Source organism: Microtus oregoni, unplaced genomic scaffold (genome assembly GCF_018167655.1).
Source record: "Microtus oregoni isolate MIOR12 unplaced genomic scaffold, Mior012 000103F_ref0000194, whole genome shotgun sequence".
Lineage (NCBI taxonomy): Eukaryota > Metazoa > Chordata > Mammalia > Rodentia > Cricetidae > Microtus > Microtus oregoni.
This window is the reverse complement of record NW_024544717.1, coordinates 2,688,937-2,703,144: the sequence shown is the minus strand read 5'-3', so window position 1 is coordinate 2,703,144 and position 14,208 is coordinate 2,688,937. Positions and strand designations below refer to the sequence as shown.

General features: G+C 48.7%; 1 protein-coding gene across 1 annotated transcript; it reads left to right on the top strand.

Moving 5' to 3' along the window:
• The first annotated feature begins 383 nt into the window (after positions 1-383).
• Positions 384-14,208, top strand: LOC121443248 (F-box/WD repeat-containing protein 12-like). The gene is made up of 10 exons (XM_041644934.1): positions 384-513; positions 3,582-3,619; positions 5,308-5,468; positions 5,874-5,992; positions 7,836-8,045; positions 9,451-9,609; positions 11,250-11,460; positions 11,855-12,030; positions 12,112-12,239; positions 13,028-14,208. Exons 1-10 carry the CDS (start codon positions 424-426, stop codon positions 13,134-13,136), a joined length of 1,401 nt encoding a protein of 466 aa, XP_041500868.1. The 5' UTR covers positions 384-423; the 3' UTR covers positions 13,137-14,208.

Below are 14,208 nucleotides of genomic sequence, written 5' to 3'. Positions count from 1 at the left end.
ATGTGGCTGACAATAGGGGCTGGCTGAGAAGCCAATGATAATGGCACTGGGATTTGATTCTACTGCATGTAATGGCTTTTTGGAATCCTACTCTGTTTGGATGCACATCTTTCTAGACCTGGATGGAGTGGGGAGGGCCTTGGACCTCCCACACTGGGCAGGGTACCCTGCCCTCTCTTAGGACTGGAGGGGAGGGGGGAGCGGGAGGGAAAGGGGAGGAGGTGGAAATTTTGAATGATATTATTTAGAAAGCAAAATAAAATAAAATAAAATAAAAAATCAGTGGTTAAGTGTTGCCTGGACCACAGCAGGATCGGGGAAAGGCGAGCTGGGAGAGGAAGTAATCGACACAAGTTCCGCATGTGGGCGGGTTTATCTAACAGTGGCGGAAGAGGGCCAGGGCTCTGGGTCTCCGCGAGCAGGATGGCGCCGCAACTTGGCCCGCATGAGCTGCTGCACGTCTTCTCCTTCCTGGAGGCCCGCGACCTGCTGTGCGCGGCGCAGGTGAACAAGGTGAGGTCCGGTGGAGTCACCCCACCTCCGTGCTCCGCAGGCCCGGGGCCGCCCGGGGCCGCCCGGGGCCGCCCGGAGCATCCCCCCACCCCCTCAAGGGATTGGCTTTGCCGTGGCTCCCTTGTCCTGAGCTTACCCTTTGCCTTCTTGACCGCGCCCCTGCCCTGCTTGTCATCTGTCTCGCCCTCCATGCTTGGCTGTGTGCGTCCTCTATTAAATCACTATTAATGTAAGGTACTTGTTTTTCCCTGCCAGATTCATTACTGAACTGTGACAGAAAACATACTAAAATCTCCCTTCAATGTCTATCCCAAGTACCCAATGCATACCTTGAAATTTTAGCCTCTTCAATTAAGGAAGGCAGTGGTCGTAAGGTTAGATGCATCCTTGCTTGAACAGAGCACTTAGATTTTCAATTTCAGACCTGTTCAGTTTTAAAACCTTTACCCACAGAAAGTTGCCAATTCTGTTTATCCCAATCTGGTCAACTTCGCCAAAATCTTCAAAGTGCATGTGTGCGACTCTCCAGACATCCTCAAAGGACCCAGAGTTGACATCTGGCAGTGAAGCTGAAGGCCCCAGACCTCAGTGTGCAGATAGACATTGCCTAATTTTGTTTTCTCCTTTGAAGTTCTGGGGGGATGCACCTAGGGCATTGGGAGGGGCCTGTCTGTCACTGTTAGCTTTTAAAGCTGCTGTAGTTTGACAGTATCTCTGGTCACTTCTCTTTGCTATACTGTGATACTTCTGAGGGCCTGCATCTTTTTCCCCTGCATCTGTTGCCAAGACTTTGTGAGCCTGAGAACTTACCTCACATTGCCACAGTTTATAAGTCTTGTCTTCTACACTTTGTCCCTGCCACACCGTAGAGAGAAAATAGAGAGAAAATAGAGACTGTCTGCCTACAGCATCTGTTTAACATCTTGGTTTATCAATTGTGACAGCTGAAGTTATGTTTTAAGTTAAAATTACTGTGCTTGGGAGATCTATAAAACAAAACGCCTCTAGCCTGTGAGCCCCACTTGCCCAAGGACAGGTAACTTCCTGGAATGCTGGGGGCTGTTGTTCCTGATAACAAGCCACCATCTTCACATCAGTAGACAAGGTTGGTTGTCCCAACTGCACAGATGTGCTTGACCACAGGTACATAAGCAGGAAGTGCGTCAGGATGTATTCGTGCTCCTATTTAGACAAAGACAGAAGTATGTTGCCTTGTGGGTTTTTGCCTTTTTAAACCCCCATCTAATGTAATCTGGTGCCATTCACTGGAAATTCCAGACATGGGCCTGGCCAGTGTCCATCATTCTGGCCAGTATTTGATAAAGCTTACTTCGGATTTGGCTCAAAAAATTGTGGTGGTGATCTTCTTCTCACCCACTGGGATTAATGTAATACATAATGAAGGAATGTATGATCTCTTCCTCTGAAAATGGGTTAGTTAATTTACCACATTACACATGAGGCCGCTTTCACCTTTTTTTTTTTTAAGGTATTTTTTTTAAAGTCTCGTCGTCGTCTCCCATTTTTATCCCATGCCTCATCTACCCTTCAGTCTCAGGTGCCACTGAAAACAACAGGCACAGGTGTACCCTACGGCCACAGCTGGCTAAGGACCTGGCAGTGTCTGTGAAACACCGGGGTAAATTTGGTTTCCCATATGGAACTGATGTGGCCCAAAGCTACATTTAAAACTAACACACAAGCAAAAGTGCCCATTTGTCAGCACAAGGTCTCTGGTGGGGAAGGAAGACAGGGGGTCCTCACCTCTCCCAGACAGGTCTCAGCCAGAGAGCACCTCACAGTTCCAAGTCTCTGAGGATAACTTTAAGTAGATATGGGAAATGACTGAGTTCCACTCCCATGTATGCTCATCAGGAAACTGAGTGTCACACAGTGACTTCTCTGAGGTGATGATGGAGTCTTGTGCAGGGCTGAGGTGAGTCCCCCGCTGTTTTTGCATAGTAGGCCGAGTTTGAAAGAAAAGTTCCTTCTGCCCTTTAGTATGGCCAACTTTTCCTGGTTCTGATCCATCCATACATTAAAAGAGGTCAGACATCACTATGAATCTAACAGAAGGATTAAAGATGGTTAGCATTTGTTCTGTAGAGCACAGCACACATCACAGTCTCTGTTTGAGAACGGAGAACCCACCCAGCTGGCTTTGAATGGGAAGATGCGTAGATCTTTGCTTGGTTTGATTTTGCAAAATTACAACATCATTACTGAATAAAAAGATGCTTTTCTTTCTTTCTTTCTTTCTTTCTTTTTTTTTTTTTTTTTGAGTTGGAGTCTCACAGTTCAGGCTGGCCTTGAACTAGCTGTGCAGCAGAGGGTGACCTTAAACTTATCATCCTGCCTCCACCTCCCACGTGCTAAGATTACAGTCCTGAACAGCACACTCAGGCACCCTAAGCATCTTGCAGATAGCTCTGCAGAAAGAAGTGAGTACAGGGCTTGCATAGCACCTGCCCTGGAAGACTGTTCCCATTGGACCATCTTGGCAACTCTTAAGGCATCCCCATTGCTGCAGCTCCACATAAGAAATCTGAAATCCCTTCCCATCCTCACAGCAAGCAGAGAGATCTTGCTTACACACAGCTTGACCTTGCTCCTCCCCCAGTCAAAATGCTCAGGTAGCTGCTTCTCAGTATTTTTGCCTGGAGACTGTTGGGAGTTGGTTAAAGCCACCCAGACAGCAATTTTTCCCAGTTCTTCTGCAACCAAACCTCATGCTCTAACTGAGGCAACTTAGGAAACTATCCTTTCATGTTTATGCATCATTTGCATATCCAGTGTGTTTCCTTACATTGATTTAGAACAACAGCCAGTCTTTGATTAGTCATTGTCTCTCTGAGCCCCCGGGCTCTGACTCATCAACCCCACTGAGTCTCTTCATTTTCATCATTTGGTGGTTTTTAATTGTCTGTTGCTTTCAATGCACTGTTGAGCTGTGTTGAATGTGGAAACTGGGTTGGTTTTGGTTTTTGTCCCCTCCATTGGGTTTGGCAAGCCAGGTGCTTAATAGTTATTGACTGAGCAGATGCTGTCTCTTCCTGTCCTTATCCTAGGTCTGGAACGAGGTTTCAGTGACCCAGGAACTGTGGAGGTAAGTGAAGGAAGAGCCAAGGGTCCTGCAAGGGAGAGACGCTCACTGGACGTGGTTTCCCAGTGTTGTGTTCACTTCTGCCTGTGTTGAGGACAGAGAAAGGATTATATCCCTGGTCCTTAGCCATGAGGAATCCTCTATGGTTAGTAGTGTAAGACTGTGTATTGGCAGGACTGCCAAACTCAACCAGCTGGATTCATTTCCCGCAGTTTCTGTCAGTAGAATCAAAGCACTTAAAACAAACAAACGAATGAATAAATGGATCCATTTCATAGCCAGGATGGCCTTGTGCTTACTTTGTAGCCTAGGCTAGCCTTGAGCTGCTAATCTTCCTGCATTACCCTCCTGAGTGCTGGGATTAGAATTTAAGATTGCATAAATCAGAATTATTTAAAATATTACATTTGCTTCTTTGGAACCTGTTATCTTTTATACTAAGATAAAACTAACGGGGAGAGGGGAATGGCACAACGCAGGCCTGGACCTTTTCTGCTGGCTGAACGTGGGGCCCACAGCCTTGAAAGTCAGGTCAGAGTTAGAGTTTCCACCCTTAATGGAGAACAGCTGCTCAGATGTGAAGCTTCCTCAGGACGGGGAGGGAGGCTTTGCTTTTATGTAGGATAACTAACACCTGGAATTCTTGGTCATCTCAAGGCTATCTTAGCGTCTAACGTCTTCAGCATCTTAGAACACTTCTTTTTGTTGCTTTTTCTTAGCTTTTATAACTCATATTGACTAGCAAGACACGCTCAGTCAGTTCTGAGGTGGACTTTCGTTGGAATCCATTCTTCTGTCTACTCTTTGAAGACCTGACTTTTAAGCAGGTGTAGTTCATTTGGGGAAAGGCAGGACTTGCCAAGTATGTGACTCAGAGAAATTGTCCGAATGGATGAACTGACTGGTGCGGCTGCCAATGTATCAAAATCCAAGTTAGAATCTTTAAGGAAAGCACTAAAAAGTAACCAAAACTATGGTGCAAGAAATGACAGAGAAATTGAAACAGTACATTTGACCAAACTTAACACAAAATACGATAGTAATGAAATAGAGGGTGGAACACGTACAACAAGGAAGCATTAAAACAGCAAAGATATGATATACAGCCCAATGAAAAGGCAGAGCGACAGAATTAACGAAGAAAAATAGTCTGACGTCATGCTGTATGCATGAGATACACGTAGCTTTCTTTTTTTCTGTTACACGATTTGGGGATCAAATGCAGTGAGTACCAGTGTGCATGCTTGGCAAGCACTCTACGGCTGAGTGTGCCCCCATCTCCGAGACACACTTTGAATCAAAAGACAGATATGTTGACAGTAAGACCTTGGAAGGAGATATTCATGCAAACAGTAATGAGGAAGCTGAATGCCTAATGATGTCAGCCAGAGTCGACTGAGATCAGGCGTAAGGATTTATGTTATCTGATGTAGAATGGTGGTGAGCGCTTTCCCCGGCGGGCCCCCGTGAAGGGCGGGTTGTCATATAAAAAGTACAGTGCGGTTGGCCTGCCGCCACTCATTTCCTGTTAACTCTGCCCCTGTTTGACAGAGGAGAGTTGAGGACTCCTTAGGGACAGTGAGTCCAGGGTTTCAAGCCCGGACAGAGGTAAGACCAGAATTCAAAGCTACATCTCCTGGCGTCAGAAACCAGACTGCTGTGCCCTGCCTAAGCTTGCATCTGTGTTTCAGGCAGCTGTGTCTGAGACGCTGGGCCTCCTGCAAAGCCTTCCCAGTGATCGTGGGCACCCAGACGTGGAGGCAGTACTACTTATGCCGGTCTGAGCTGGAGTTCCGTGTGGCATCTGGGCGGCCACGGGACTTCACCAGCAAAGCTATTTCTGGGCACACAGGTATGAGCTGGCGGATTGTAGCTTTGTCCACTCCCACTGCCCACCCTCTTTCCGGCCAAATCTCAGGGATCTTGGCGTCTCAGCTACTGGCTTGGCTGGTGCTACTTGATAACATGTGGGTCCCGCTGGGTGCTACGTCGTCTGTGCTCTGTTATGGGAGGAAGGAATGAGCTGTTATCTCCTTTTCAGAGCAGACCAAAACACTCAAATAAAATAAGCCAAACCTCTAGTTATAACTGGGTTCTGCTCCCTGGAATTCTCAGCCATCAGCTTGCATGGGTCTGAGCTACTACTCCCTGTCTCTTTCATGTACCCTCAGCAAGCACTCATTGTGTTCCTGGTACTGGAGAAGAGGACCAGTTGTGTATCAGGTCTGAGTCTGTCTATGCGTGTGCTCTCTTCCAGGAAAGATAGATCAGCTGGCCTATATCTCACCCCATGAGTACCGCTTTGATGAGAGGGCAAGGTCCGTGGTTTGCACTGTGTCTTCAGACTGTACCGTGCGTGCCTGGGATCTGCGTGAGGTGAACTGCTCCCTGGGGAGGGAAGGATCCCTACTGGGTTTGATTATCTTAATGCAGAGTAGGAGCCCAGTTTCGCAGATGAGAAATCTGAGCTCTGCCATCAGCTGTCACCAGTAGGGACATACTGATAATAAGCATGGGGGGGGGGGATGGCTTTGAAACTTGAGAGTAACCTATCTCATGTGACAGACACATGCTTGGCTTCCTCTTGGAACCAGACTTTGCCAGTGGTGGCTGGGGCTGTTGTGCCCTGTGCCTGGGATGACAGCTGTTTTGTCGTTCCTCACATTTCCTGCAAGCCACTCAGTCAGGGGCCTCAGTGCTGGATCTCAGGCTGCACCCCAGACGGTTCTGCAAGCTTTTTGTCATCCCATGTGTGTGCACACCAAACTGGACAGCTTGCCTAGAATTCTAAACTTTTCTAGTGCTTATGCAGATGTAAAAAGTGAAGACTTTTAGAGTTTTGTTTTGGTTTGGTTTTTTGAGACAGGATCTCACTCTGTAGCCCAGGCTAGCCTAGAACTTTCAGGCTGCTCCTTCTGCTCATGCATGTGCACACACAGACACAGACACACATACGCACACACTAATGACCAAGTAAGTAAATTTTAAAAGAAGTTGAGGGTTGGGCTCTCCTTAGTTTGGGTTTTTCAAAAGAAAACAGAGTGCGTTTGCTGCATGGGCCAGCAGTGCTTTCTTTAAACAACTAGATGGTGAACACTTTGCTCCTCTTAGGCCAGAACCTCTGTCCTAACTACTTAACTCTGCAGCTGTGACACAAAAGGAGCCACGGACAATGTGTGAACAGTGTAGTAGCACACTCCAGTAATATGTGGTTTCCTTAGATATTCTGTTTTTAAACCAGATACGAAAAATGTGCAGTGGCCTGTATGCCTGCAGGCAGGTCATGGTGTACGAAACCTTAAATTAGCATTCCATTGTTTGCAGTGTGGGACACCTCAGACGGCCAACAGCCCTTCCCGCCATTTGGCCTGGCTTCCCAACCTTCCTAACGTTCACGAGCAGCTATAGTTTCTTCCTTAAAGATTCAGTTTCTAACGCTGGTGCTGTGTTGCATTGAAACTTGCACAGTATTTACATGTGCTCTTTGAAGGAGATCAAGGGTGTGGCCTACATCCAGCTTCTTTGTGTGTTTTTGTGCCTTAAAAACTCCTGAAACAAAAATGGCAGGCTGGAACTGTGGCTCAGTGGGACAGCATTTGCCTGGTCATGTATGTGGCTCGGGGTTCAATTCCTAGTCTTAGAGTAGAGGTTAAAGCCACTTTACTTTAAATAAACAACAGAAACCTAGTTATTTAAATTACAAACAATTTCTATCCCTTTCTCGAATCCTTCAAGTTAACAGTGTTAACGATTTGGCCTTTCTCCTGCCTTTATCTTTGGCTTTTGATACAAGGCTGGATTTTGCCCTATAGCTCGCAGGCCTTAGATACCATGCCTTTTTTTTTCTGCTTGTTTTTATAATGTGCATCCTTCCACATCCAGATATAGGATTTTTCTGAAGGTTTGCTCTGTGTCTGTGAGGTCATGGAGGTCAGAAGAGGGTGTCAGATCCTTGAGAGCAGCCCAGGACCCCAGTTCATCAGATGGTATCAGCTCAGTTAATCTAGAAAACCCCTCACGCACCACAGAGATTTGTTTCCTAGGTGATCCTAGAGCCATTTCCAGGTCCATCACAGCCTTTTTACCCGTGCTCCGTGTGTGCTGTGGAGCCTGGTATAGTCGGCTCGGGTAAGCCTGCGCTGACTGATGAAGTAATACGTATCTGTGAAATCGACAGGGCCCCTGTATCAGTCAGTTATGCTAACTTTGTTGTCCCCAGGGCACAGAGATCTGGTCCAGCCCTGTGCAGCCTGCTCCTCTGGTGAGTTTGGTGGCCTATCCTTCACTGCAGCTGGTTGTCACACTGGACAGACAGGGTTTGATCACCGGGTGGAAAGCAGAGACCGGATCTGAGTGGGCCTCGTTCCGCCTACCAACCTTCTGTTCTTCCATGGAGGCCTGTGGTCACCCAGAGGGCCCCTACCTGATGGTGAGTGACCCTGCTCTCAGGAGCCCCTCAGGGCCTAACCACCTCTTGGTTAAAGCCACGATGGTGGGAGGAGTCTGGATCCCGCTTCATAGCACACCCTGCCTTTCTGGCTCCTCCTTGCCCACCACAGGGAACACAGGCTCCTCTGTCCTTCTTCTGCATAGCCTCAGCCTCTCCTGCGGTGGTGGGAGCCTGCTGTGTGGAGTTCTTATGGTTTTGTGGCCACATGGCCTTGCTTTCTTCTCTATGCAGCTTTTCTCAACACCTTCATTCTTAGTTGGCTTGTGACTGTCGGGTGGGGCTGACTTCACCACATACTTTAGTGCCTACACTGAGCTTCCCGACACTTCTAGCTTGACAGTGTCTGTCCTTACTGAAGCCTCTACAGCTGGCCTCAGGGGCTCTCACCTTGGGGTTGTCGCAGGTTAAATTCAGGCTCCTTGACTTGGGTTTGCACTCTGCTCTCAGGACCCCAGGGCAGCACCAAAGACCCCAGGGCAGCACCATTTTAAATGGGTTCTTTCAAACCACAGCCCCTGGGCAATGCCCTCTGCATCATATAGTGACGTGGTGAGAGTCTTCTCCAGTATTGATTATCCACTGGCGAAATCACACTGTCACCCAGACCTGGAGCTGGGTGTGAGGGTTGTGGACTTGTCCTGAGAATAAGATAGGTAGCCCTGTCACCAGATGAGGCCTGGCTTACTTTCAACGAGGTTTCGGCTTACACGCACACAGGTATGTAGGCACTCCGGCACACACACACAGACACACACACACAGCCATGGTTGGAGCTGGTTCTTTTTGGTGTCAGCTGTTCGTCTTCCTCCACACTCTCAGCTGGTGCCACCACCTTTTTGAAGTTGATGTCTTCCTATTCTGACTCTCATCCTTCAGGCCAGTCTGGACAGGCCCCTTACCCAGAAGTCTTAAAATGTTTATTTTTCTGCATGTTAGGTGGGGATGTGCTTGGAACTAGTTTCCAGAGCTTTCTGGTTATTTTCATTTTATGAAAAATTTTAAATAGGCTTACCCTTTAACCTAGTAATTCTAATTTTAGGCATCCCCCTGAATGTAAGCCTGCATGTGTGTATAGGGTCTAGCTGGGAGCACCCGGTGCAGCAGTAATTGTGGTGACATTTGCACTCCTGGCAGCTCTTCCCAAATTAGTAAACATTTTCATTTGACTTTTAAAAGTGCCATCAGAGTGAGAGGAATCATTTTCAATGTAAAACACACAGGCAAGCTGCTGCTGTCACTGACAGGAAGGGCAGTTGAGGGTCACATGCCAAGCTCCTGCAGGAGACTCACATTGCTGTGGGCTGTGCCCACCCTTCAGTGGGGGGAGGCACAGCTCCTGTAGAAGATGGTGGTACTCCCCACTGTTACTTGCTTTCTGTTCCAGGTAGCCTGTGCTGAAGGGAACCTCTACACTCTGACAGTTCCTCAGCTGCAAGTGCTCTCCAAAGTGGCAACATTTCCTCACACCTCCGTGAGCCTCACGTGCTCACCTGACCAACAGTGGGTGTTTGTGCTGGCACAAGGACCAGACATAGGCCCGAAGGTCAGTGCCTGGTGACCCCTATTCCTGGTCAACCCAATGCAGTTGGAGGTTGTTCTGGAATCGTATTTTAAGATGTGTTACATTTGCTTATGCTGTGGAACATTTGTTTTATGATGCAAAGATGTGTTGTTGCATTCTTTTATGTTGTATCTGTTTAACTCTGTGAAGCTGTGTTTCTTTGCCTGTCTAAAATACCTGATTGGTTTAATAAGGAGCCAAATGGCCAATGGCAAGGCAGGAGGAAGGATAGGCGGAGCTAGCAGGCAGAGAAAATGAGTAGGAGGAAAAATCTGGGAAGAGAGGAGATCCAGGAGCAAGAAAAGAAGGGGTCAGACACCCAGCCACACAGTCACACAGCCACCACCTACACAATCACACAGCCACCAGCTACACAATCACACAGCCACCCAGCCACCAGCTACATAGTCAGACAGCCACACAGTCACCAGCTACATACCCACAGCCACTCAGTCACACAGCCACACAGCCACCAGCTACATACCCACAGCCACACAGTCACACAGTCACACAGTCACACAATCACACAGCCACCAGCTACACAATCACACAGCCACCAGCTACACAGCCACACAGCCACACAGCCACACAGTCACCAGCTACATACCCACAGCCACACAGTCACCAGCTACACAGTCACACAGCCACTCAGTCACACAGCTACACAGCCACCAGCTACATGGCCACCCAGCCACCCAGCTAGACATGGAATAAGAAGGGAAGAAAAAATATACAGAAATAGAGAAAGATAAAAGCCCAAGAAGCAAAAGGTAAATGGGATGATTTAAGTTAAGAAAAACTGGCAAGAAACAAGGTAAGCTAAGGCCGGGCATTCATAAGTAAGAATAAGCCTCCATGTGATTTATTTTGGGAGCTTGGTGGCGGGCCCCCCAAAAAGTAAAAGAGGAAACAACAACAACAGGAGGTTGCTAGAGAGCCTGGACCCCGAGACTGTAAGACTAGGTTCTCAGGCCATCGCTACAGGGCCAGGCCCTGTAGCCAGACGGGAGTGTGCCTCTCTCTTACTGGAAAGGCCAGCTCTCGATGGGGAGGGCAAAGTCAGTTCCTTACAATCTGGGCTTGAGCATCTCCACCAGCATGCTCCTCTAAAGAGCTGTCTGGTGTGCTAAGGATGGTGTGAAGACAACGGTGAGCAGGGAGGCCCAGTCCAGACGACAGCATATGATGTGTATGTGTGTGGGGGGGTGTTCTCTGCCTTCAGCACTGTGGTCAGGAGGAGTGCCCTACAAGTCACAAGATCCTGACCATGACCTGGTTCATAGGCACAGAGACGTCCAGTCATTTGCCAGAGGCGCAGCCCTTTTTGAATGCCAGGACCTAAACTGAAATTTCTGTTAGGACACAGAAATAAGAGCTAGTGGTAGCTGGAGAAGCAGGTCGTTAGAGAATAGCACTTGAGTGCAGAGGACGTGGGATGCATAGAAAGGGGACCTAAAAATGACTTTGACTGCCCTGTCAGGCCCCATATATAGGGTGTGGGTATGCGGGCAGCCAGCTGCTGAAGACAGTCCTGCCAGAGGCTAGAGCTAGCTTGGGGCTGGAGGGCTTTGGGATCTCTCGGGCCCCTCACCCTCTGTGACCATAAAGGGTTGTTTCCCCAGGTGTTCTACACTCAGTCCTTGCTCCACCCATCAGAAGACGGGCTTCCTGACTCCACCACCCTCCCTGTCAGACTGAGTTGCAGGGCCTGCTGGGCTCCGGATGAGGAAGCCAGGCTGATAGTGATGCACAGAGATGACAGTGGCATGCATTTGGTCATCACTACCTTCAGTTTAAAGGCCAGCAAGTCCAGGGACAGAGTGAGCATCCTAGGTAAGGCCCCTGTGCTGGCCACAGCCTGCAGTTCGGTGCTTCAGGACAGGTTTCTCGCAGTCCCTCGAGGGCATCTTCTCTCCCCTTTCAGGGAGGTGGAAGCAGAGTATCCTAGAAGCTTTACTGTGGGATTTCATGTCCTGAGTGGTGGGGTGCTTACCACATGTTGGTCCCTGTGTGGTCCAGGGCTTTAGGTGTAAATTCCATGCCCATGGCCCCCTCCTGTGAGGGTGGCAGCACCCCAGCATTTTGCTGCTGCTGGACTGGAATTGGCACCAGAGCAGGAGCAGAGCTTTCCTAACTGCAGAGCCGCGTTCTTCTCACTGCACGGCACCATCGGGCGAGGCGCATACCCATGCCTGAAGAGCCACCTGTGTGTTTTTATTCTCCCCAGCACAACAGCTGGCCAGCTTCCTCCTGCCAGACACTATGTCTCCGCACCTCATGCAGGCCCACGGCTCCCAAGTGATCCTGCTGGCCTCCCGGTCAGAGCTGATGCTGTTCACCATAGACGGTGTGCATCTGATAGCCTTCCAGGACCACCAGAGGCCCATCACATCCATATGGGTGGTGAGTGTACCATCTTCTACCCGAGGCATGCTTTCCAGTCTTGGGCATCCACAGCCATGCCTCATTTGACTTCATCCCAAGGATCCGCACCGAGTTGTCACCTCGTCCTTGGACCTGTCTTTGCGTGTCTATGTGTGGAATAAGAAGAACACATTTCCCGTCCTCAAGAGCTGTTATCATTTGCTTGGGGGATCTCTCAGATGGGCCAGGTAATTGGCTGTCCTCCTGCCCTGTGTCTGTAAAGTGTAAAGCAATTGGTTTTCTTTCTTTCGGAATGAGTCTTGCCCAGGCTAGCCTTGAACTTCCAGAATACAGTGACCCTCCCACCTCATTCTGCTAAATAGCTGAGACCAGATGTGCACATCACATCTGCTCAAAGGAAGGATCCTAAAGGAAAGGTTGAAGAGAGTGTGAGTAAGTCCATCCTCAGATGAGCCACTGTGAACACCCTGCTTCTGTTTCTGCTGGCAGGCAAAAAGCCACAAGGCAGATTTCCAGCTCTTACTGTGCGCTGTATGTTGTCTCCTGTGCTGTATAAAACCAGCCTGTGTTGGCATCGCCCACACTTTGCAAATTTAGATTCTCTGTGCATGGTCCACAAAGAACATGTGGCCAGACCATGATTTAGACCTTGAAAAGGCCTTGTGAGAAACAGTCGGTCCTGGGAGCTCTTATGGGCACACGCCTTTGACCACCTATGGGTTTCTGGTAGAGATGCGCTTAGTATAACAATGGCATGTCTGGGCCATTTCCCCTGATGTTTCTCACCACACGAGAATCACTGTGATGCCCAGCACTGCCAGGCGGGACCTGACACGGCCTTCCCACTGAAGAATGGGATAGCATTTTCCTTCTGAGCCTAGAGAAAACAGGGTACCAGTGAGCCGCATAGGGTTGCAAAAATGAGGTCGGACTCCATCCCCATATGAAATCTTTTCTGCTTAAACATTTGCCTTTATCCCAAGGTTAACTCATGGCATGTCCTTCCTCGTTGTAGTGGGTTTACTCATGTGAAAAGTGACAGCATGAGCATTGCTGGGGTTGAAGCCAGAAGCAACGGAACAAGTATCCTGAGGTCGTACTGCTACAAGGTCCAGCTTAGCTAGATCCCACCAGTTGAAGATGCTCTTGCTTTGTGTGCAAACTCCTTACCAAAGATGCTGTCAACTTTGGGAAACAGACTGGTAAGGTGACTATTGTATGATCGCAACGAGCCCATGAAGTATTTTCTCCTGTCTTGTGTTTCATTGTCTTGCTCAGAGGAACAAAGGAGAGTAAGCAGCCATCTTCAGCCGGGCTTGCAGGTGCCTGAGGGTTCTGGTCCCAGACAGCGTGGACTGTGGCAGTGCTAAAGAACCTGCTTGCTTACCGGGTCAGGACTGCAGCAGGGTTGTTCTTGTTCACCAAAATATAATTAAAAGAGTTTTACCTGCCTGTCTTGTGTTATGTACTGTAGACACACATTCATGCATAGACTCTGCTGTCACTGAGATGCTGTAAGACCGTCTCAGCAAGTCAAGGGTACCAAAAAAAAGAAAAAGAAAAAACAGAATGAAGATGACGGCTTTGGAGTTGGCCAGCCCGGGGCCCTGGCTGGGTTGCGACAGCCACCCCCAGATGGTAGAAGTCAGGAGAGCATCACACTGTCAAAGAGAAGACTGGAGAGCTAGGATGGAGCAAGGTAGGATGGCGAGGAGACAGGCAGGCCTGCTCATTCCTGACTCTCGGTGTCCTTAGCATGTCCCTTAGGTCTATCCTCTGCTGCTACTGAGCAGGTACCAGCCACCTCCATGGAGAGCAATTCCCAGCTGCTCCTGAGGGAGATTCAGGGGATTGTGTGTGTGCACAGATGTATGCCCGTGCTTTTGTGAGATGCTGTCTTTGAGTTACAGATCCACACATAGATGTCTTCAGTTTCAGGAGGTTCCTCCCACTAAGACTCATGTAATGGGAATTTTTCTATCTTGAGGAATTTTTCCTTACGTTTGAAGAATAAGGACAGGAATGTCAGACTGCTTTGCCCAGTATCTGAATGCACCCTGCTTATTACACTAAACCTTTAGCAACAATGTCTAGATCCCAGAGATGACCAGGACGGATGAAGAGGTGTTGGAGAGGGGGAAAGATGGAGGAGCAAAGAGGTTCTTTTGTTGTTGTAGTTGTTGTTTTGTTTGTGTG